This window comes from Sminthopsis crassicaudata, chromosome 3 (genome assembly GCF_048593235.1).
Source record: "Sminthopsis crassicaudata isolate SCR6 chromosome 3, ASM4859323v1, whole genome shotgun sequence".
Taxonomy (NCBI): domain Eukaryota; kingdom Metazoa; phylum Chordata; class Mammalia; order Dasyuromorphia; family Dasyuridae; genus Sminthopsis; species Sminthopsis crassicaudata.
Genome location: NC_133619.1, coordinates 495,472,696 through 495,496,273, shown reverse-complemented (window position 1 = coordinate 495,496,273; position 23,578 = coordinate 495,472,696). Strand labels below are relative to the sequence as shown.

At 37.2% G+C, this 23,578-nt stretch overlaps 1 protein-coding gene across 1 annotated transcript in view; it reads left to right on the top strand.

Annotated features, from left to right (window-relative positions):
* The first annotated feature begins 13,155 nt into the window (after positions 1 to 13,155).
* Positions 13,156 to 23,578, top strand: part of ST14 (ST14 transmembrane serine protease matriptase) — a 68,967-nt gene continuing 58,544 nt past the window's right edge. The window contains exon 1 of the mRNA XM_074303794.1: positions 13,156 to 13,287. Within this exon, the coding sequence (XP_074159895.1) occupies positions 13,207 to 13,287 (81 nt within the window). The 5' untranslated portion in view covers positions 13,156 to 13,206. The remainder of the gene's footprint in view (positions 13,288 to 23,578) is intronic.

The following is a 23,578-nucleotide window of genomic DNA, read 5'->3' as shown; positions in this document are numbered from 1 at the left end:
CAAGTCCACTCCTCTCTTTTTACTTTTTTTACTCCTGGAGTATTATTAGGAGATAACTGTTTTTCAGAGCTAATTCAGCAAGAAAGCTTAGCATAACAACAATCCTTAGCACTTACTATCTGGATGAGCTCTGCTCCAGCAGTATCACAGAATTGTTTCCTGCCCAGCCCAGGTGGTCCCTGAGCTTGGACAAGGAACTACATTTCAGTTGTGAAGTCCTGCTATGAATCAAAATGGTCTCCTTATTGCTGTTCAACAGGGCTGCATTTCAGTGTGTGTTTGTCTAGCCACTAATATGTGTATTAAAATGGCTCCCTTCAGTTTGGAGAGCCAACCTCCCAGCATGTCTCCTTCCTCCAATAAAATAAAGAATGCCTTTTGCTCATAACCACTGTTAGCTCTTTGGTTTGGTTTTGTTTCATTTTGTATATAGTTAATAGTTAGGGTATTAACTCTGTGTGGTCTTTGGTATTTTTCAGAGTTCTGTGGTCATATATTGTCAGGGTTTGACAAAGACAGTGCTATTCCAAAATAGCTACAAGCAAAGCTTCAAATAAAAAAATAAAATAAAAAAAAACTGAATTGGATACAAATCAAACAAGAAATCCTGGAAAAGCTTAAAAAAATGATTTAAAAAATCAAATAAATATGGTAGAGGAAAGATTGAGAAAATTAGAGCAATAAAAGAAGATTAGAAAAGGTGTAAAGCTATAGCAGAGAACAAAAGAATAACCTTCAAGGGCAAAGAAAAATGATTAGTTGTGAATATATAATCATTTCTATTATTATATATGCTTCTTTGAAATAGAAATTTATTGATACATATTTTGAATATCCTTCCTGATGTTCTCCTGGGCACATGGAAATGTTTTGTTTTGTTTTTATTTTCCTTTTCTCTTTTGTTTTATTTCGCACTTAACTTAAATATTTTTTTAAAAAGAAAGAAAAGTCATGATGCCAAATTCACCCATAAATTCTACATAGCATATTTGCTCAAAGTTTTTTTTGTTTGTTTGTTTTGGAGAGTGAGAGAAGGAATTGATGAGGCCTTTCTTCAGATATCTTGATTTTATATGGTTATAAATGGGAATGTTTCAGCTTAGCCATCAATAATATTTCAAGACAACCTGATAGCACAGTGGATAAAAGCATTGTGTCATGAGTTAAGAGGATCTAGGTCAGAATATTTCCTCAGATGCTCACTAGTTGTGTGAACCCAAGCAAGTCATTTAACTGTTGGCTTCTTCAGTTTCCTGACCTCTTAAATGGATTTAATAATAATATCTACCTCCCAGGGTTTTTATGAAAATCAAATAAGATGTTTATAAAGCATTTAGCACAGTACCTGACATGTTTTAGCTGCTTGGTAAATGTTTTTTTCCTTCCTTCATTCTTCTTCTTACACTTTGTGACCAACTTACTGTTTTCTTCTTCTGGTCATATCTGATGATACTCTTTACTTCTCTTGTGCAATAACTAATTGGCATTAGGCTTCATCCAATTATGCCTATCACACAATGGAGCATTTTTCCTCCCCTCCAATTTTTTAAACATTTTTAATTTAAAATTTTGAATTCCAAATTCTGTCCCTTCCACCCTCCTCCCTGAGATTGTAAGCAAGCATATAGGTTATACATATGCAATTATGTAAAACATTTCCATATTAGTCATTTTGTACAAGAAGATTAGATAAAAAAAAAAAAAAGAAGGTGAAAATAACATGATTCAGCCTGTACTCAGTATCAGTTCTCTCTGGAGGTAGATAGTATGTGCTTCATCAGGAATCTTTTGAAATTGTCTTGAATCATTTTATTGCATATTTATTACAAGGAAGCAAAGATGGACACTCATGAATATAAGCTGTTCTACTACTATATTTGTGTGTGTACGTATACACACACACACACACACACACACACACACACATATATATATATATATATATATATATATATATATATATATATATATATATATATATATATATATATATATATACTTTTCTGAACTGGTAATTAGTAGTTATGTATTTTGAATCCTCCCTGATGTTTACCAGGTACATGACAATGTCCTCTTTTGTTTTTGTATTCCTTTTCCGTTTTTCTTTTCTTATTCTGTTTTTTAAAATAAAATGAAAAACCTAAATAAATTTGACTACATTCTCTATATATTTGAGAAATGATGTCTTTATCAGAGTCATATTACTATGACTATAGCTAAGTCATCATTCATAATTCTTTACTGAACAACAGTGCTATTTCTGTGTATAATGTTCTCCTTTTTCTGTTCACTTTACTATTTATCAACTTAAATATCTTCAGGTTTTTCTGAAATCATCCTACTTGTCATTTCTTCTAGCACAATAATATTCTATTACAACAATATAACACAATTTCTTTAGCTATCCCCCAATGAATAAGCATCCCTTTGATTTCTAACTCTCAGCCACTACAAAAAATTACTATTAATATTTTTTGTAGAAAAAGGTCCTTTCCTCCTTTTTTGGATGCCTTTGGAATATAGACTTAGGATAGTATTGATGGATCAATGGGTATGCAGTTTATAGCTGTTAGGTCATAGTTCCAAATTGCTCTCCAGAATGGCTGGATCAGTTTACTATTCCATCATCACTGCATTATTAATGTCTGGGGTTTTCCCACATCTCCTCCAATATCCAACATTTCCCTTTTTTTTTTTTTTTGTTTTATTTTTTTTTTTTTTTTTTTGTTTTTGTATTAGCTACTTTTCTATAGGTGTGAGGCGGTACCTCAAAGATATATTAATTTGCATTTCTCTGATCAGTAATCATTTAGAGCATTTTTTTCATATAACTAAAGATAAATTTGATTTCTTTGTCTCAAAACTGCCTGTTCATATCCTTTGACCTTGTATTTTTCATAAATTTGACTCTGTGGAGGAAGATTCTGGGTGGAGTAGGTTGGCAAATTTCAAGATCTCCACATTTCCCCCACAAATAGAACAAATTTGCACTTCAAGGTGAACATAACTTGCTGAAAAATCAAGAAGACTTGGGACACAGAACAGGGGTCTTTCAGGTACCACTGGGGATCTGAAGAAAGTCCCTAGGTCAGGGATTAATTAGTATGAAATGGATATACCTCCAGGCTAGCTCCACAGAAACACCAAGTGGAGACCCCTGGGGTAGCTGGGTTTGGTTGGAGCAAGAACCTCAGAAACCTTCACCTACAGACTGAGGGAGTTGTAAGTCAGGGAAGTTGGGTGAACCTTGGCTGACTAGCAGCTGTACTGCTAGTAGTAGTAGGGTAGGGACTCTGTTGGCTGCAGGCACTTGCAGGAGGTGATTTGGGGTTCTAGGTCAGAGGGGAGAAAATTCTAGTGAAGCTAGAGACAGCATCTCCCACCCCTCCAATTAGAGGGGCTTACACTGATACCTCTTATTTAAAAACAACAAACCAGCAAAGAAGAACACACACCACAGAAACTTAGTATGGTAACAGGGAAGACTGAGGTTCATCTTCAGAGGACGACACTGAAGTAAAAAAAGCTTCTACCCCAAAGAGTAATATGAAATGTCTCCCTGCCCAGAGAGAATTTGTGGAAGAACTCAAAAAAGAATTTAAAAATCAAATGAGAGACATTGAGGAAAAACTAAAAAAAAAAAAAAAAAAATCCAAGAAAAGATTATGAAAAAAAAAAAAAAAAGAAAGAAAACTAGAAAAGGAGATAGAGTCTCAAAGATGAAAATAAGTCTTTGAAAATTAGAATTGGGCAAGGGGAAGCCAATGAGGCTAAAAGAGACCAAGACATAACAAAACAGATTCTAAAGAATGAAAAAACAGAACAGAATGTGAAACATCTTATAAGAAAAAAATAGATCAGGAGAACAGATCAAGAAGAGAAAATATAAAAGAAAATTGTTCTGAAGTGATAAAATATGAGGGGAAAGTAGAAATAGAAAAAAAATTCACCATTCATCACCTCAATAAAATCCTTATGGAAAACACATAGGAATATTATTGCCAAAGTTTGAAACCCCCAAATCAAAGAGAAAATTTTGCAAGAAACAAGAAAAAACTATTCAAATATGCTGGAGCTGTAATTATAATTGTATAGGACTTAGCAGCCATAATAAAAGACCACAGGTCCTGGAATCATATCAACCAACAAAAGAACTAGGCCTGCAGTCAAAAATGTCATATCTGGCAAAATTAACCATAATATTGCGTGACAAAAAATGGTCATTCGATGAACTTAGAGATTTTTTTCAGGACTTTCTTTGAAACAAACCTGAATTCAAAAGAAAATCTAACATGTAAGAGCCAATATCAAAGATCAGTTTCAAGGAACTTAACATGGACAAATTGCTTATGTTTTATACATGGGAAATGTATAACTATATAGATAGATAGATAGATATTGATATATCTATATATTTTTTTTGCTGCTAAGTGACTTACCCAGTCACACAGCTAGGAAGTATTAAGTGTCTTAGGCCAGATTTAAACTCCGGTCTTCTGGCTTTAGGGCTGGTGCTCTATCCACTACACCAACTAGTTGCCCCATATACCACATATTTAAGATTGACATCAGTAATAGGGTAGCTCAAAAGAAAGATTGAGGTGAGGTTTTAGATAAAAATAATTGTTATACAAATGAGGTACAGAGGAAGAGTAGAGACAGAGGCAATAGAGGCGATAGGAGGGCTTGTAATTCTGAAAACCTACCCACAATAGGATTAGGTTAAATAGGCAACACTACATATATAACATAAGGGAATATAGCACCCTCAAAAATCTATAAAGCAATGGGGGAGAGGAATGCATAGATAGAGAAGCAAAGGATTAGGAAGAAAAGGGAGGGATCTGTGGGTTGGAGGAAGTTAAATAATAGCAAGGCAAGTTAAGGAGTAGAATTAAAGCAAAGAGTCAGCAGGAATAGGAGGAGATATTTGTGTGTATATGTGTGTGTGGGGGGTGTCAGTGTGTATGTTTTTATCTACATATGTGTACATAAATATCCTTTTTTAATTATAGTCTGCTTGGGGAAGGTGGAAGATAGCAGCAGAGAACAAAAGAACAATTTACAAGGAAGTAAAGATGGACACTCATGAATATAATTTCTTCTATTACTATATTTGTATGTGTGTGTATGTGTATGTGTGTGTGTATGTGTGTGTGTGTATGTATACTTTCTTGAACTGGTAATTAGTAGTTTATATATATCCTTCCTGATGTTCTGCTGGGCACATGACAATGTTCTCTTTTGTTTTGTATTCATTTTCTGTTTTTCTTTCTCTTAATCTGTTTTTTAAAATAAAAAAAAAAAACTAAATAAATTTGACTCTGTTCTCTATATATTTGAGAAATGAGGTCTTTATCAGAGATATTGTTGCAAATTCTCTCCTCATCATTTTCCTCTTTCCTTATAATTTTGGTTGCATTAGTTTTATTTGTACAAATTTTTTTATTAGTTTTTATTTACCAGATATTTGCATGGTAATTTTACAATGTTGACAATCGCCAAACCTTTTGTTCTAATTTTTCCTCTCTTCCCTCTCCCCCCCCCCCTCGCAAGATGGCAGGTCGACCAATACATGTTAAATATGTTAGAGTATAAATTAAATACAATATATGTATACATGACCAAACAGTTATTTTGCTGAACAAAAAGAATCAGACTTTGAAATAGTTGTACAAAACCTTTTTAATTTTATATAAACAAAATAATCTACTTTACATTTTATAGTGCTCTTTATATCATCTTTGATACTAAATTCTTCACCTATAAATTTGATAAGTAAACTTTCCACGCTTTTTAAATTGCATTATATCATTCTTTATGTGGAAATCACATACTCATTTTTAAAAATTTTTTTTATTTTATAATTATAAATTTTTTTGACAGTATATATGCATGTGATTTTTTAAAATAACATTATCCCTTGTATTCATTTTTCCAAATTATCCCCTCCCTCCCCTAGATGACAGGCAATCCCATACATTTTACATGTGTTACAATGTAACCTAGATACAATATATGTGAGTAAATCCCATTTTCTTGTTGCACGTTAAGTATCAGATTCCGAAGACATAAGTAACCTGGGTAGATAGACATTAGTGCTAACAATTTACATTCATTTCCCAGTGTTCCTTCTCTGGGTGTAGCTACCTCTGTCCATCATTGATCAACTGGAAGTGAGTTGGATCTTCTTTATGTTGAAGATTTCCACTTCCATCAGAATACATCTTCATACAGCATTGAAGTGTACAGTGATCTTCTGGTTCTGCTCATTTCACTCAGCATCAGTTGATGTAAGTCTCTCCAGGCCTCTCTGTATTCCTCCTGCTGGTCATTTCTTACAGAGCAATAATATTCCATAACCTTCATATACCACAATTTACCCAACCATTCTCCAATTGATGGGCATCCATTCAACTTCCAGTTTCTAGCCACTACAAAAAGAGCTTCCACAAACATGTTGGCACATACAGGTCCCTTTCCTCTCCTCAGTATTTCTTTGGGATATAATCCCAATAGCAGCAATGCTGGATCAAAGGGTATGCACAGTTTGATAACTTTTTGGGCATAGTTCCAAATTGCTCTCCAGAATGGTTGGATTCTTTCACAACTCCACCAACAATGTATTAATGTTCCAGTTTCCCCACATCCCCTCCAACATTCATCATTATTTGTTCCTGTCATCTTAGCCAATCTGACAGGTGTGTAGTGGTATCTCAAGTTGTCTTAATTTGCATTTCTCTGATCAGTAGAATCACATACTCATTTTGACCTTCTCTTGATATATATGAGATGTTGGTCTATGTATGGTTTCTGTCATATTGTTTTCCAAGAATGCAACATTCTATGACTTATGATAATACATTATATTTGGAAGAATATTGATGCTAAAAAAGGTGGAACTTGATTCCAGGGAGAAATTTAGAGACTGAAAAATACTGCACAACATCCCAAAGGCAATTCAACTTGCTTTCCTCCTCCTCCTCTCCATTCTTATCCAAGGTCACATTGTGCACATCCACTGGGCTGGGTCCAACAAACAAGGTGAATTCTGTTGAGATGATGTTAGGATTATAGAGTTTAGAACCATAGAGAACTTTTAGAAGCCACTTTTCTAAACTCCTATTTTTATATATGAGGAAATATGTATAGAAAAGTGAAATAACTTGCCCTGTATTTCTGAAAGACAAGTCCATAGCTGGGCTATCTTTGGTTGGTTCTTAACCTCACCCTTGAATAATTCACACAATTTTCTCTCCTTCCCCTCCTCTCCTTTCCTCCCTTCTCTTTTTTTCCTCCCTTTTTTATTTTCTTTTTTCTCCCTCTCTCCTTTCTTCTCCAGTGTACCTTTATCCTCATTATACTTTGTAAACTCCTGGCTGTGTGTGTTGGCGGGGGGTGGGGTGGGGGTGATGTTCAGTGGTGATGGTGTCTCCAGTCCTATTTCCCACTTGATCTCTGTGTTGATGACCATGTCACATCTTTTTCTGTGGTCACAATGTGAGATAAGACAGGTGGACAGCCTAATGTGACAGTAGCTTTCTCTATTTGTTAGAAGAACTGGACTGTCTGGGGCAAACTTGTGGGATTATTTTAGGAGAGAACATTTAGATTGATAGTATGATCTCATAGGAGTTTGTGGGATGTCTAGGGAGGACTAGCACCAGTGGTGTGAGGACCTGCCAAACCTTTTCAGGGATGCTCGTCCAACCTTGTCCACCTCCACCCAACTCTTCTTACCTGTGGCTTCAAGAAGCATCAACATGTGTAGTGATTACACCCTGGTAAAATGTCTCATCAGATTCTCTAAAGCAGCTTGAAGGTAACCAACAGATCTCAAACCTGAAGACCCCCCTACCCCCGAAGGTGAAGACTTTCACAGGCAGAATGGATGGATAAGAACCATCTATTCCAAGGGCCATAGCTGACAGTGCTGTGGCCAGTTATCCTGACCTTTCTCTTGCTACTGGACTTCAGTGACTCTGGAAGAGACTGAGGATATTGTGCAAATCTGCTTTACTTCAATCCAATTTGTGAGCAACAATAATGTCCTTGGTTCTCTTCAAGAGGAAGGACAAACAAGATGATCTCAGATGCATTTGAGTATTGTGAGCATGTATCTTCTTTGAGAAAATCCATGAAAATAGATTTATAATATGAAGGGACCTTAAAATATCATCTAGTCCAGTTTAAGGTAGGGTTTTATTTGTTTTTTGCTTTTTAAAAATTTTTCAGCATTTATTACGATGACAATGATAGTTGACTGATTTAGAATACCATAGTTGACTGATTTAGAATACCATTTTCAAACCATTACATTATTTGGATGGTATTATCACACCATCTGAATGTCCCTGGACACTCTCAGGAGCCTAGAGTGATTGATGTGTGGTGAGTGATGGGGGCTAGTGGTGCCAGAAAGACAATCTTATAGTTCTTCACAGTTCTTAATTTTTAAAGAAAATAACCTCATACCTAGCCTTCTAGTCAAACACATTCTAGCACTTCTATTCAGGAGGTGAGAGTTCTAAGGTTTTGGAGGTACTAAAGGAACAGGAGGGTCAGGAACAGACTAGTTTATGAAACATCATTGCTGAAGGTCAATGTCACAAATCTTGGGTTCAAATTCTCCTGCCACTGGGTGATTTTGAGCAAAGCATTCTTTACCACCTATCTCTAAAAAGAGATTACATTTCTCCCCCACTATGGATCAATATCCATTAAAAGTCGTAACATAAGGGGCAGCTAGGGGGTGCAGTGGATAGAGCACCAGACAAAGTCAGGAGGACCTGAGTTCAAATGTGGTCTCAGACACTTAACACTTCCTAGTTGTATGACCCTGGGCAAGTCACTTAACCTCAATTGCCTTAGGGGGAAAAAAGGTCTAACATATTCAGAAAGAATAAGTGCAAAGGGGAGGCAATGTGATACATGGGGGGAAACACTGATGAATCAGGAGAACTGGATTCCAATCTTGACCCCAGCATTAACATTTGTGATTTTGGTTAAATCACTATATCCATCCTTGGTTTCATTTTCCTCATGTTGGATTTGGTAGTCCAATTTTTGATCTTTGATCCTAAAAACTGAACTTTCATTAAGCACTGTCATCTCATCATGTACCTCTTTAAAATTTTTTTTTCCAGTTTCATGTATTTTTTGGTTACATATGTACATTCTTCTTCTTCTTCTTCTTTTTTTTTTAACATACTTCTTTATGAATCAGATTGGGAGAGAAGAATTCAAACGAAAGGGAAAAGCCACGAGAGAGAAAAACAAGAAAAAGGAAAAAATGTGGACATATTGATTTACGTCAGTCTCCATAGTTCTTTCTCTGGATAAGGATGGTCTTTTTCATAGAAAATTTATTACGATTGTCTTAGGTCACTGAACCTCTGAGAAGAACCAAGTTTTTCATAGTTGATCATGGAACAATCTTGTGGCTGTGTACAATGTTTTCCTGGTTCTGCTAGTTTCACTCAGCATCATTTCATGTAAAATTTTCCAGACCTTTCTAAAATCATCCTGTTCATCATTTCTTATAGAACACAATAATATTCCATTATCTTCATATAACACAACTTGTTTAGCCATTCCCCAACTGATTATTCATTTTTCAATTCTTTGCCCCCACAAAAGGAGCTGCTTGCTACAGTTTTGTACATGTGGGTCCTTTCCCCCTATTTTATGATTTCTTTGAAATATAGACTCAGAAATCCATGTGCCTCTTTCTTCTGGGGAGGCATAGTGCAGAGAAATGCCAGACATGGAATCTGGAAAATCTGGATTCAAATCTGGCTTCTGACTTCCATTAGCTGTGTATTTGACCATGTTGAGCCTTGGGTTTCTTTATCTGTAAAATGGAAATTGGGGTGTAGTACTCAAATAAGATAATATGTGATGGAAAGTATTTTACATACTTTAAGGTCAAATATCAAGTATTATTACCCTGACTAGAATGAAATTGAATAGCTTACTTTTAAGAAGCAACATGATATGTGTTGGAAAGAGGCCTGGCATATGGAAGCAGAGGATTAGGGTTTGATCCTAGCTCTGTTACTTATTACCTGGGTCACTTTATTTTAACTCTAAAATTCTTATTCTTCTTTTTTGTAAAATATAGTTTTGGATACCAGTATGTTAGGACCCAGCTCTAAATCCTGTAATTTCATATATATATATATTTCAGATTGGTTACTTCCCACATAGTAGACTTAAGTGCAAAAGCAGGGTGTTCTGGTGAATGTTAACCTACTTGTACAACTAAAAGTGTCCTTGGTATACCACCACTGACAAGGGGATAAATAACCTCCAACTAAGTGTGCTGAATTGTTGGAACAAGCCAGGATGCTGTTGCTACATATAATACATAGTGAATAAACGAGAATCATTATTTAATAGGCAATTCACTTCTGAACCAAGAGTCTTTTTTTAAAAATCTATTTGTAAAGTTCTCATTTTTGAGATATGGGAACTAACTTAAAATTATAAGAATAAAAACCATTCCCTAGCTGATAAATGGGTGAATTATATAAAATAATTCTCAAAGGAAAAAACAGTAGCTATTAATTACCATAAGAAAAAATGCTCCAGGTCACTAATAATTAGAGAAATGCAAATTAAAGCAATTCTCAGAGTCTATTTCTCTCATCAGATTGTGAAGTTAAAGGAAAATAAGAAAAATGACAAATGTCAGAGGGGCTATGGGAAAACAGGTGTATTGATGAATTGTTAATGGGGGTGCAAATTTTGGTTTAATTTTCTGGCAAGCAATTATGCCCCTAAAATTATTAAACTATGCCTACCCTTTGACCTAGCTATAACACTAATAGACATATCACAATTAGAGAAAAAGGACCTATTTATACGAAAATATTTAGAACTGCTTATATTTGTGGTGGAATTTAAGGTTGCCCATCAACTGAGGAATGACTAAATAAATACCTTATAGTAGATAGATAAAATAGAGCATTCCAGACAGAGACAGGAAGACTTAGTTCAAATCTAACCACAGACGTGATTCACTAGCTGTGTGACCTGGGCAAGTCATACACAATCTGTTTGCCAATCTACTGGAGAAGGAAAAGGTAAACCCCTCCAGTATTTTTTCCAAGAAAATCTCTATAACAGGGTCACAAAGAATGGCTATGACTGAACAGCAAGAAGAAGCAATATATGGATTATTTGCTGTCTCGGGAAAGAAAAATTTGAAATACAAGGTTTTGCAGGGGTTAATGTTGAAAACTATCTTTGCATATATTTTGAAAACAAAATAAATTATTTAAAAAGAAGCAATTTGATTCATTTTCTTAACAGCATGTACAACATGTATAATAGCCTGGCAAACATATTCAACCTAGTAGAACAAACACTAGAAAATCCTATTTTTTCTTTTTCAAAGGAAGTAATTTTTCAGAGAGACTACAAGAAAAACCCTAAATAAAACTATTTAAAAGTTTTTAAAGAGTTGTATTCTAATTGTGAAGGATGATTTTTAACATTTTTTAAAAAGAAGCAATATTGTAAAAACAATTTTGAAAGATTTAATTCCTGTCAATGCAGTGAGCAATCATCATTTCTGAGGACTAGTGATGAATGCTACTACTTCTTGACAGAGATGATACAGAATGAAACAATTCTTACATGGCCAATATGGGAAAATGTCTTGCTTAACTATATGCATTTGTTACAAGGTTTTTCTTTTTTCTTTATTATTTTTCTGGTAATTTTTTTATTTGATTATTACTAAAAGAGGGTCTGCTCAGTGTTAGAGTAATGAATTATGTAAATAATTCAATGTGGCATTAAAGGATAAAACTGAATCAAATAATTGATTGGCCGGTGTCCTAGTTTAGTCTATAAACCCTCCGAGCTTCTTAATCAGGAAATTCTGGGTATGTCGCTTGTCTCTTGTACTTTTTAGTCCTATTGCCCAGATAAATCACCTGGCCATCCTGGGAGGCCAGTTTCCTCATCTATATGATGGGAATAATAATAATAACATTTGTATATTATTATCCACTTATCCAATCTCGTCATATTATCGGTTAGGTCTCCTAATTAGCTCTAAAAGCTTCAAGGCTTTCACATTCCAAAACCTCCTTCGACTCGGCTCCTAAATGGATTTTCCTAAGCCAGGTCTGACCATGTGCGCGAGCCCTCACTCCAGGAATTATCCCTTCATCTCCGACTCCGTCTGCCTTCCCTAGAGATGCAGCTCCAGTCTTATCTCCCACAGGAGGCGCATCCCACTTCTTTTTATGGCCAGCGCCTTCTTTCCGAGTGACCACAATATTTTGTGTTGCCTCCCTCCCCAGGAATTTTGCGTATTGTCTTCCCTTTCTCGGGGCCGGGGCTGAGTTTTTGCCTTTCTTTGTCCCCCCCGGAACGGAGCAAAGGCGTAACAAAAGCTTGTTGACTTGCTAACTGACCTGCTGCTTTTAGAGGGTTGTTGAGAAAATTAAATTAGGCCATGGAATGTCAAGTACTTTCAGAGACTGAAATCTCTAGCAAACGTGGTTCTTCTTAGCACGTCTGCCCTCTGGGTCACACATCACCTTCGGTTCCTGCCTTTATGACTTGGGAGTTGGGTGACGGGAGAAATCTCAGACTGAGAAAGGAAAGGCTTGCGGCTCCAAGTCGCTCTCCTGCTTAGTTAGCCCCGGCGTGGCTGGTTCGGGTCTTTCGCATCCCAAGCCCCGGTTCTTTCCACGGGCTCACAGAACCTAGTCCCCAGGCTCGGATCCAGTCCTGGCTTCAGGTCTCGCTCGGGTCCTCGGGGACAGCGACAGGGGGCCGGGCTAGGGGCGCGGCTCGGCCGGGCAAAGTTTGCCCGAGAGCAGCCCCGAGGGGGCGGAGCCGGCCGAGCCCGGGCCGGAGAGGAGGCCACACCCTGAAACTACCTGAGTCCTGGAGGAAGAGTAAGAGTGAGAGCGAGAGCGAGAGTGAGAGGGCTCCGGCCGGAGTTAGGGTTTGGAGCGGATCCCGCCAGCGCAGTGCCGGCGTCCCGTAGGACCGCGGACCCACCGAGCGGAGCAGGGGTCCCCGCGGCGTCCCTTTCCCCCCTTTCCTCCGCCCCCGGCTCGCTTCGCAAAGCCGCAGCCCCGACTGCGATGGGAGCCGGCTACCTGCTAGGAGCGCGCTGCTGAGACCCGGGCCTGCTTCCATTGGCGGGACGACTGTTCCTTAAACTTTACATCAGGAACTATGAAGAGCAACCGAGCCCAGAAGGGCGGAAGCGGCCCAAAGGACCTCGGCGCCGGCCTTAAGTACAGCCACCAATCTCAGGTGAGAGTGGGCCCAGAGTCCGGCCCCCGGGCACTTCCGAGCCGTCGGGGCATCTCCGGCTCCCTCGGGGCGCTGGGAACCGGAACAGATGGGCGGCGAGGCTGCTGCTTTTTCCGACTTCTGGGGGCTGCAGTTTTTGTCGATTTCTGGGGGCTGCTTCCTGCTTAGGTTGAAACCCTCCCTTTTAGCAGATCTGGATAACAATAGCTGCCCTCCCCCCGGCGACGCCGCTCTAACCTTGCGCTGCCTTCCCTCCCTGGCTCCCCAGACCGCAGGGAAGGAGCCTTGCATGTTCCCAAGCTTCCCCTTTAAGGATCGGAAAGTGCTCCCCGCCCCTCCGTCCTCTCCATCCCACTCCTCCCTGCCCACTGGAGGCTACCGAAACCGGGGCGGGAGGAGCTGTGGAAGTTTCTTGTGACTTTGCCCTGGTCCCTTCCTGGCCTGGGCTGAGGCCGCCTCGTCTGTCCCATCCCAGGCCTCGCCAGCCCAGTACGCGGGGCTTCGGGAGGGACCCACCGCCTCTTTCCCCCTTTTGTTTGCGGCAGGCCTTTGCCGGACTGGTGGAATTTCCGGTTTGGCAGGTGCCTGGCCTCTTACCTGTAGGAGGGCAGGGAGGAAGGACTGAAGCTCTGGGATTGTGCATACACGCCAGAGCTCTGAGGAGCAGAGCCCAGCTTTCGGGGTCAACGGGAAGAAAGCCGGGGCGTTTCGTGCCCTATGTAGGGTTGCGAATAAATGAGAAATGGTTAAAGATCTCTGGGGCTGTCTATGGAGAGGACCTTTCGATCTGAACCCACTTTTCGGGCTTCCTCCCATCCTAGCCTCGGAACCATTCAGCCCGGCGGCCTGAAGCTCCATTAGCATCACTGAGCCACGCTTTAGCATCTGGATAATGGGAGCCCTGATCTTTAAACTAAACCCAGATTGCGTCTGGATGGGAGGGGAGAAACGAGGAAGGGAGACCCTTTTATTGCGGGTCTTACCTGGGGGCTTTGCTTTTTTGCAGTTGAGAGGAAGTGGAATTGGTTAGTGCAGCATGGAGGCCTAGGCTTGGGCCTTTGTGGGACTTCTCCCTTGGTGCAGATGATCCCAGAAGAGTATTATTGGGTTTTCTGGTCAGGTTGTTTTAGTGCAACTTAAGTATCGATTCCCACTGCTAATCTCCATCCCGGAACCCACAAACCTGTGTTTGTAGAAAGCTTCCTTGTAAAAATTGATACAGATCTGAAACTTCCCTGTAACTCAGTCTTAAATTGCTGTTGAGCAGTACTGAGAGTTTAGGAGACTTGCCTGTATTTACCCAGCTACTATGTGTCAAAGGAAGAATTCCCCTTAAAGCTGAATACCTGCTACATCCTGAAGGAAAAAATAAAGATGGACGGCAAAAAGTTCAAGCAAGATTGATTATGAAAAGATACATGTCTCCTTCACAGATCTCTAAACAGAATCATAGAATTTCAGCAACCATCTCATCCAATCTCTCTATATAAAAGCCTATCTAGCATATCCAGCTCTGCTGGAAGGCCACTTTATGAGGGGCAAATCAGCTTTTACAATGCAGCCCATTCCTTGTTGGGGCATGCCTAATGATTAAGGGCATTTTCCTGACACCAAACCTAAATTTATTTCTTTACAGCCTCCACTTGTTCCTTCTGGTTCTTCTCTCTAGGATCAATAGTTCTGTATAACTACCTTTTAAATACCTGATATTTGATATTTACATGTATCTCTCCCTCTCCCCTTCTCCTTCTCCAAGCTAAACATGCTCATTTCCTTCAGCCAATCCTTGTATAACACTTTTTGTCCTCCTGGTAGAGGACATGTAGCAGTTTCTATTCTGCTTCTCCCTCTCTCTCCCAAACTTTGCACTGACTTGTACTTCAGTATATAGATCTCCTGGCAGGTAAAAAAATTCTTTAGAAATTCAGGTAGGCATTAGTCTGAAATTTATAGTCTTTGATGCTTGGGACCCAAAAGAAAAAACAGCTTCTCTGTGGTCACAAAACCAACATGTGGCTGGACTTGAACTTAGGTCTTCTTGAAGTCAGCTTTTTATCCATTATTCTATGATATCTTTCTAATGCTGTAGCAAGGGGGGGAAAATTGTCTTACATATCCTATATTCTCAGTGTAGACACAGCACTTTCATTCCCAGTGCCAAGCTATAGCCAGGTGACAGAAGCTAAAATTTTTTTTTCTTCCTGAGATGCTGAGTAAGAACTCTGAAAGAGAAACATTCTTTAGTAGTATTTTATTTTTCCAAATACATGCAAAAATAGTTTTTTAACATTCATCTTTGCAGAACTTTATGTTCCAAGCTCTTCTCCTTTTCTTCCTCCTCTCCAAGACAGGAAATAATCTGATATCAGTTAACCATGTGCAATTCTTCTAAATATTTCCTTACAAACATGCTGCACAAGAAAAATAAGATCAAAAAGGGGAAAAAGCCACAAGAAAGAAAAAAGCAAAAAATACTATGCTTTGATTCAGATTCAGTCTCCAAGTTCATCACAGTTGATCATCACATAATCTTACTGTTCCTGTGCACAATATTCTCCTGCTTCTGCTCATTTTGTTCAGCATCAATCCATGTGAATTTTTCTAGTATTTTTTGAAATCAGCCTGCTCATCATTTATTGTAGAACAATTATATTCTATTACTTTCAAATACCATAATATATTTAGCTATTCCCCAACTGATAGGCATCCACTCCATTTCTAGTTCTTTGCCACTACAAAAAGAGCTGCTATAGAAACATTTTTGTATATGTGTCTTTTCCCCTTTTTTGTGATCTCTCTATGATAATAGCTTTTTATTTTTCAAAATACATGCAAAGATAGTTTTCAACATTCTCCCTTGCAAAACCTTGTGTTCCAAAATTTTTTCCTCCTTTCCCCCCATCTCCTCCTCTAGACTGCAAGTAATTCAATATAGGCTAAACATGTGCAATTTGAGGCAGCTAGTTAGTACAGTGGATAGAGCACTAGCCCTGAAATCAGGAGGACCTAGTTCAAATTTGGTCTCAGACACTTAATACTTTCTAGCTGTGTGACCCTGGGCAAGTCACTTTACCCCAATTGCCTCAGCAGTAATAATAAAAATAAACATGTGCAATTCTTCTAAACATATTTCCACACTTATCATATTGCACAAGAAAAATATCAAAAGGGGAAAAAATGAGAAAGAAAAAAAAAACAAGCAAGCAAACAACAAAAAAGATCAAAGTACTATATTGTGCTTTACATTCAATCCCCATAGTCCTCTCTCTGGATGCAGATGGCTCTCTCCATCACAAGTCTATTGGAATTGGCCTGAATCCACCTTTTATAATCTCTTTGGGATATTGGCTCAGTAGAGATACTGCTAGATCAAAGAGTATGCACAGTTTGATAGCCTTTTGGGCATAGTTCCGAATTGAGGAAAGAAATATTTTAGGCACTGATAGATTGGGAGCCTTTACTACAGTGTAAGGGATGGGAGAGTAACACTATCAAACAATTTTTCCTTTGCTCTCTTGGAATATGCTTCCTCTCTGGGGTGGAGAATACACGTGCTGTTCTGAGCTGCAGATTTCTGTGGCAGATTTCTGGAACATTTCTGATCTTCTTTCCTTTCTTCCCTTCCTTATATCCTGAGGCATGAGCATATGGAGGGGTATGTTACCTTAGCTACAAAATTTTTAAGTGATAACTGAAATCTTGAGTTCTGTGGATTTTTTTTCCCCTTTCTCATTCATTGAGAAGGGGGAAGTATGATTAAAGCAGATGCCCTGACTTAGCTGTCTGTTTTGTCTGATTTTCCACCTTTGCAAAAGGACACAAATATCATTTATCTTTTCGTTTTCCTTATGGTAATTGTGGTGTTTATGATTTTCTGGTAATTACTTACTTGGGTCTTAACCTCCTGCTTCTCAGCAGAGGCCCAGTTATTTGTTATTTTAAAGTTGTTTTTCTCCTGTGCCTATAAGTCACCTGTCTTCCTATCTTTCTTTCCTCTGGGCATGGTTTCTTGCTGACTGTGGAAACCTTGGTCTTACTTATTCTCTTCTTACCCCCAATCTTTTATTTATTTGTTTTTTTTTTATATAACCAAGTACCTTTTGTTTTAGTTAATATTTTTCCCCAGTTACTTTTCAAAACAAGATTTTTTTACATTTGTTTTTAAAATTTTTGAGTTCTAGGTTCTCTCCCTCATCCCTACCCACAGTTAAGAAACTGTATTTGAAGTTAAAAACATTTCCATAAAAATCACATTCTCATTTATTCTTTATAATCTCTCAATTCAATTCTTTTTCTTGTTGTTGGGGCTACGTGACTTGTCCAGAATCACGCTGTCACCTAGCTGGCCCCCCCAGTTCAATTCAAAATACACTTAAGCATTTGCTTTTTCCAAAGAATCTTTCTTGGTGCTGAGGGATATATAGCGTTCTATAATCAAACAAAGCATACAATAAATATAAAAACAAAATAAATTAAATATATAAGAGATACAGCATAAGAGGGAAAAAAATACCATTATGTATTATGGTAGGTGAGGTGGGGATAGAGAGGTGGAGGGGATGGGAAGTTCTCAGAAAAATTCATGGAGGAGGAAATATTTGAAATGGGACTTGAAGAAGTGGGAATTCCTTGGGAGGGATGGGGTTTACAACTGAAAGTTTTAAAATATATTTAAATAACATTTTTTGTTTTTATTTTTATATCATCTACCTTTGTTAGCATATCTTTGTACATACTTTAACTGTATTATCGTGGGAAACATAAGATAATAGATGTAAAACACTCTAGAGAGCTGTGATACAAAGAATCAAAAAAAGAAAAAAGATGTTTAACAAAACTAATACTTCCAAAAATAATGTAGCATTGGTACTGTTCCATATCCATAGTCCCCAATTTCTAACCTAACCACTCATTTACATTCAGACATGTCAAAAAAGGATAAAAGACACTTTTTCACATATCTTCTTTGGGATCAAATTTGGTTATAATTTAAGACCATTTGTTTTCAATTGCTTTGTTCTTTCTATTTACATTGTTGTAGTCATTGTGTATATTGCTTCCTGGTTTTCCGTCTACTTTTCTGTATTCATTGTCATAGTGGGTTTTTTTCCCCCATTTGTTTTACAGCATACTGATAACATTCATTATATTCATGTACTACAACTGTGTTAACTGTTGAGAAGTAGGATTTCAGTATGTGGAGACAGGTATATTGGGGATGATATTTCGGGTGCAAGAATAACTATGAGCAAAGGCTTATTTAGCTAGAATATGCATGCATGTAGGAAAGAGTGAAATGAGATTGGAAAAGGATTGTGGCACCAGACCGTATAGAGCCTGGAAAGTCAAGTTAAAGGGCTTGTCCTTCCTTAGGCAACAAGAAGTGACTACAAAATGTTGAGAAGAGGAATGGCATGAGAAGTAGTACTCTGGACAAGTCATTTCTCCTCTTTTTCCTCATGTCTAAAATGGGAATAATGATATGCTCTCCCTTTTCCCTCCTCTTTCCCTCAGGGTTGTTGTGAGGATCAAATGATATGATATTTTTAAAGCACTTTGCAAGCCTTAAAGTGTTATGTGTTAATTATGTAGCTATTATTAATGCATTTGCCTTTTCTGAGCCTTAGTTTCTTCCTCTGTAAAATATGGAGATAATGATACATCCAGAGTAATCAGATGGTTGTTGTGGTGAGGATCAAATGAAATAATGTATATAAGACATTTTGTAAACCTTGAAGTGATATATAAAAGCTAATGCTTATTATTGTTATATTCATCATCAGGTTTGTGCATAGCAAAGACTAATCTGCCTTTGTTTGAAGGCTGGATGGGAATGGGATGAAAACTGGTTTGGAGGATAGTCTCATAGTTTAAGTGGGAGGTAGTGAAGGTCTGAACTAGGGTGGTGGGAGTGAGAATAGAAAGGATGCAGCCATCACAGAGGAGTAGGGGGAATATTGCATTTGGAGCTAGGAGACAGCTTGAAATCTAAGCTCTTCTAATTATCGATGTCTGTGTTTGCTCATTGAGTCTTTTTCTTCATTTGTGAAAATAAGGCCATTGGACTAGATAATCTTTCAAGCTATATCTATATATGTGTTTTGTATGTATATATATATATATGTGTGTGTGTCATATATACCCACATATATGCACAGGTACATTTATTCCTAAAGGCTATCTATGAAGGTACAGATTCAAGAGATATTGAGGGTACAGAATGAATATAACTTGTCAACTGATAATTATAATAGCTTTAAAATTTTTATTTTTTTATAATAGCTTTATAGTCCTTCAAGCTGTACAAAAGTATTTTTTGCCCTTTATCTATTTGTTTCTTACAACCCTGGGAAGACTGAGGAAACTGAGATTGCAAGGTCAGGTGACTTATCTGTGGTTACATGGCTAGGAAATGTCAAATCAGGAATTCTGAAAAATGAGAAAGTTGGGTGTTGGTTCCAAATCTCTGTCATTAATCATCATCACCACCATCACCACCACCACCACTGGCATCATATTTGGGGATAACAAAGACTAATTAATCCACCATTTTCATGGAGGTTAAAATCATGCTTCTCTCTGTCACTAACTTTCCCCCTAGTTCCCTTTTCTCAAACAATATATTAGTGTGGAAGCTTGTATTTGTCATCCAAGTTCATCATTAAATTGCCTTAGATTACCGAACCTCTTTAATTATCCTTAGCTTTTCTTACCTACTGGTGCATCTTTTGTATCATCTTGTCCATTCCACTGAAGTTGAGTCCATCTATTCAGTTACTCAGCCAACACCTACTGATCCAAAGATATTGTGAGAAATAAAAAGAAAGAGGCTCTGTTTTACATAATAGATTTGCAATTTTGTGTGCAATCACTTTTTCTTTTCCTGTCCTACTATGTTATGGAAATGCTTGTTTTATTTCTTAAGTTCAGAAAAAAAATTTTTAAAAAAAGTTCTTTTCTCTTCCACTTATTATTGTCTAGGAGTGATATAATTGAAAGGGCACTAATTAGCTATAGCAAGTGATTTTGTGTCTTGGTTTCCCTATTTGTAAAGTGGGAATAATAATATACTAGCTAATTTATAGGTTTGTTTCTGAATAAAATGTTTCGAAATCAAAGATTTTTAAAATGTGAGTCTTTGTTTATTAGTGGTAGGGGAGATGATTCTAATGCACATGAAAATCTAAAATTGCAATTACAATGTTAGAAACTCAGCATAGACTTCTGTCTCATACCCCATACCAAAATAAGGTCAAAATGGTACATGATTTGGGCATAAAGGGTGATACCATAACTAAATTAGGAGAGCAAGGGATAGTTTATTAGATCTTTGGAGAAGGATCTTTATGGTGAAAGAAGAACTAGAGACCATTATGAAATGCAAAATGGGCAACTTTGATTACATTAAAATAAAAAGGTTTTGTACAAACAAGATTAAAAAGGAAGCACAAAGGTGGGAAATAATTTATAGCTGGTGTTTATCATAAAGACCTCATTTCTAAAAATATGTAAAGAACTGTGTCAAATTTATAAGAATATAAGTCATTCTCCAATTGATAAATAGTCAAAGGATATGAACAGTTTTCAGATGAAGAAATTAAAGCCATCTATAGTCATATGAAAAAATGCTCTAAATAAATCACTATTGATTTGAGAAATGCAAATTAAACAATTATGAGGTATCACCTCACACATCTCATATTGGCTAAGATAATAGGAAAAGATAATGATGAATATTGGTGGGGATGTAGGAAAATTGGGACACTAATGCATTGTTGGTGGAGTTGTGAAATGATCCAATCATTCTGGAGAACTATGTGGAACTGTGCCCAAAGGGCTATAAATAATCTGCATATCCTTTGATATCCTTTGACTCAGCATTGTCTCTCCTAGGTCTATATCCCAAAGAAATCATAAAAGAGGGAAAAGGGCCCACATGTGTAAATGTCTGTAGCAGTGCTTTTTGGTAGTGGCAAGGAATTAGAAACCGAGTGAATGCCTATCATTTGGGGAATGGCCGAATAAGTCAAGATATGTGAATGTTATAGAATATTATTGTCCTATAAAAATAATGACAAGCTGATTTTATAAAGGCCTGAAAGGATTTATACAAACTGATGCCGAATGAAACAGGAATACATTGTACACAGTAATAGCGAGATTGTGCATTAATCAATTATGAAAAATTTGGTTCTTCTCAGTAGTTCAGTGATCCAGGACATTCCCAATAAATTTTGAATGGAAAATTCTATTTGCATCCAGAGAGAAAAATGTGGAGATTGACTGTAAATCAACACATGCTATATTCACTTTTTTTTTCCCTCTCATGCTTTTTCTCTTTTGTTCTGATTTTTCTCTCAACATTATTCATAAGGAAATGTGATTTTTAAAAAAAGTGAATGTACATGTAAAACCCCAAAAAATTAAAATTAAAAAATTGTAATTAGATAGGTACAAAGTACTGAGGGAGTTTCTTCCATCTTGGGTAAAGAAGAGTCTGCTTCAATGAGAGGAGACACTTGAGCTGGATAGGCTTTGGAGCATGAATAAGAATTAGGTGGAACTGGAGAGAAAGTTATTTCAGGTGAAAGGAATAACATGAACAAAAGTACAGGAGTGGAAACGCTTTGAGCATACATTGGGATGATCCCATTTGACTATAGTTTGGAGTATGTGTAAGAAAGTATTGGGAGTTAAAGAGTAGAATTAGGACCATCAAAGGTCCTAAATGTCAGGTGAAAGAGTTTAGACTTTTTCCTGTATACAGAGAGAAACTATTGAATATTGTTCAATGAAGTTTGATTTGATTAAAAGTCCTTTGAAATTCTCTTCCTTATCCATCCATTTATCCATTTAAAATCTACTCATAATCTGCTATCTTTGTGAAACTATTCCTGATTTTCTAATAGCCTTTTCAGCTGTACTTCCTAGCTTCCCTGGCTTTCTTCAAGTCCTAGCGACAATCCCACCTTCTTTTGAAAGGTTTTTCTGTTTTCCCTTAGTGCCAGTACCTTCTCTCTGTAGATTTTCTCCACTTTTCCTGTGTAGCTTGTTGGTATGTAGTTATTATATTAAACTGCATTAAACTGTGAGCATCTTAGGAGCAGAGGCTGCCTTTTGCCTTTCTTTTTTTATTTCCAATGCTTAGCACAATGCCTGACAAATAGTAGACACTTAATAAATAGTAGGCACTGATCATGATCTCATCTAGACTCTCAAAACATAGCCCTTTTATGATGGCACATTCTAACTCCCCCCCCCCTTTTCTTTTAATACTTGTCCACTCCTACCTTCTGAAGGAAGATGGCATAGAGTCCAGTTTTACTTCTCTTTCCTCTTTTGCATCTCCCACAGTGCCTTGTGTGTAGTGTAGTACTTGGAAATATTTGTTAAAATGATTTGAATATCATTATCTTAGGTATTGTGGGAAGCAAATAGCAAATAAAGAATTATTATAGACTTGGATAATATTGAATATTTCAGGTCATCGAAGCTAACATGTTTACAGATGAGGAAATAAATCTAGAAGGGTTAAGGAACTTGCCTAGCTGTTACTAAATAAGAGAGCTGGAATTTGAACCCATACATTCTGATTCCTAATACATCTTTCTATACTGTACTGATCATTTTGTCTAACCCATAACAAATTAAATAAATGATAATTCAGAGAATAGTCCCAAATACTTTTCATAAGATCACACATAATTGAAAAACTTAAAGTTTGTATACTACTTGATAAAGGATTAGATGTTTAAACAACATAGTTGATAGCAAAACATTTGCATGGAATAATCAGTAGTTATAATTAGTGCTGGGGAGGAGAGTGAATTTTTGATTTTATTAGGCATAATGAACACTCACTGAGAAAAATTGGCACCTTCAATTTATTTTAAAGGTTAAATATCTTGCCTGTGTTATATATGATAGGCCATATTTGAACAACCCATATCATATGCTTCTACAATAAGTATAATGGGAGAGCATAAAAGTTCTTATCAAAAAATTTGTCTCCAAATCTGCTTTTTTGGAGAGTGATTTGAAGACATAGCCATCCCCACCTTTCTTCTTGAAAATTGATTAGTCATTAGTCCCACTTTTCTGTTTCTATATTATAACAAACAAAAAGTCACACACACAAATTTAATGCTTACTCATATTATGGACTCTTTAACCTTATGTACTCAGCTGTTCTGATGATGACCCAGCTGCTCTTGTGTCATGGGTGTGGTTTTTTTGCATTTGGTACTACCTGCAAACATTTACATGATTGTCACTGGATCAGATCTACTTG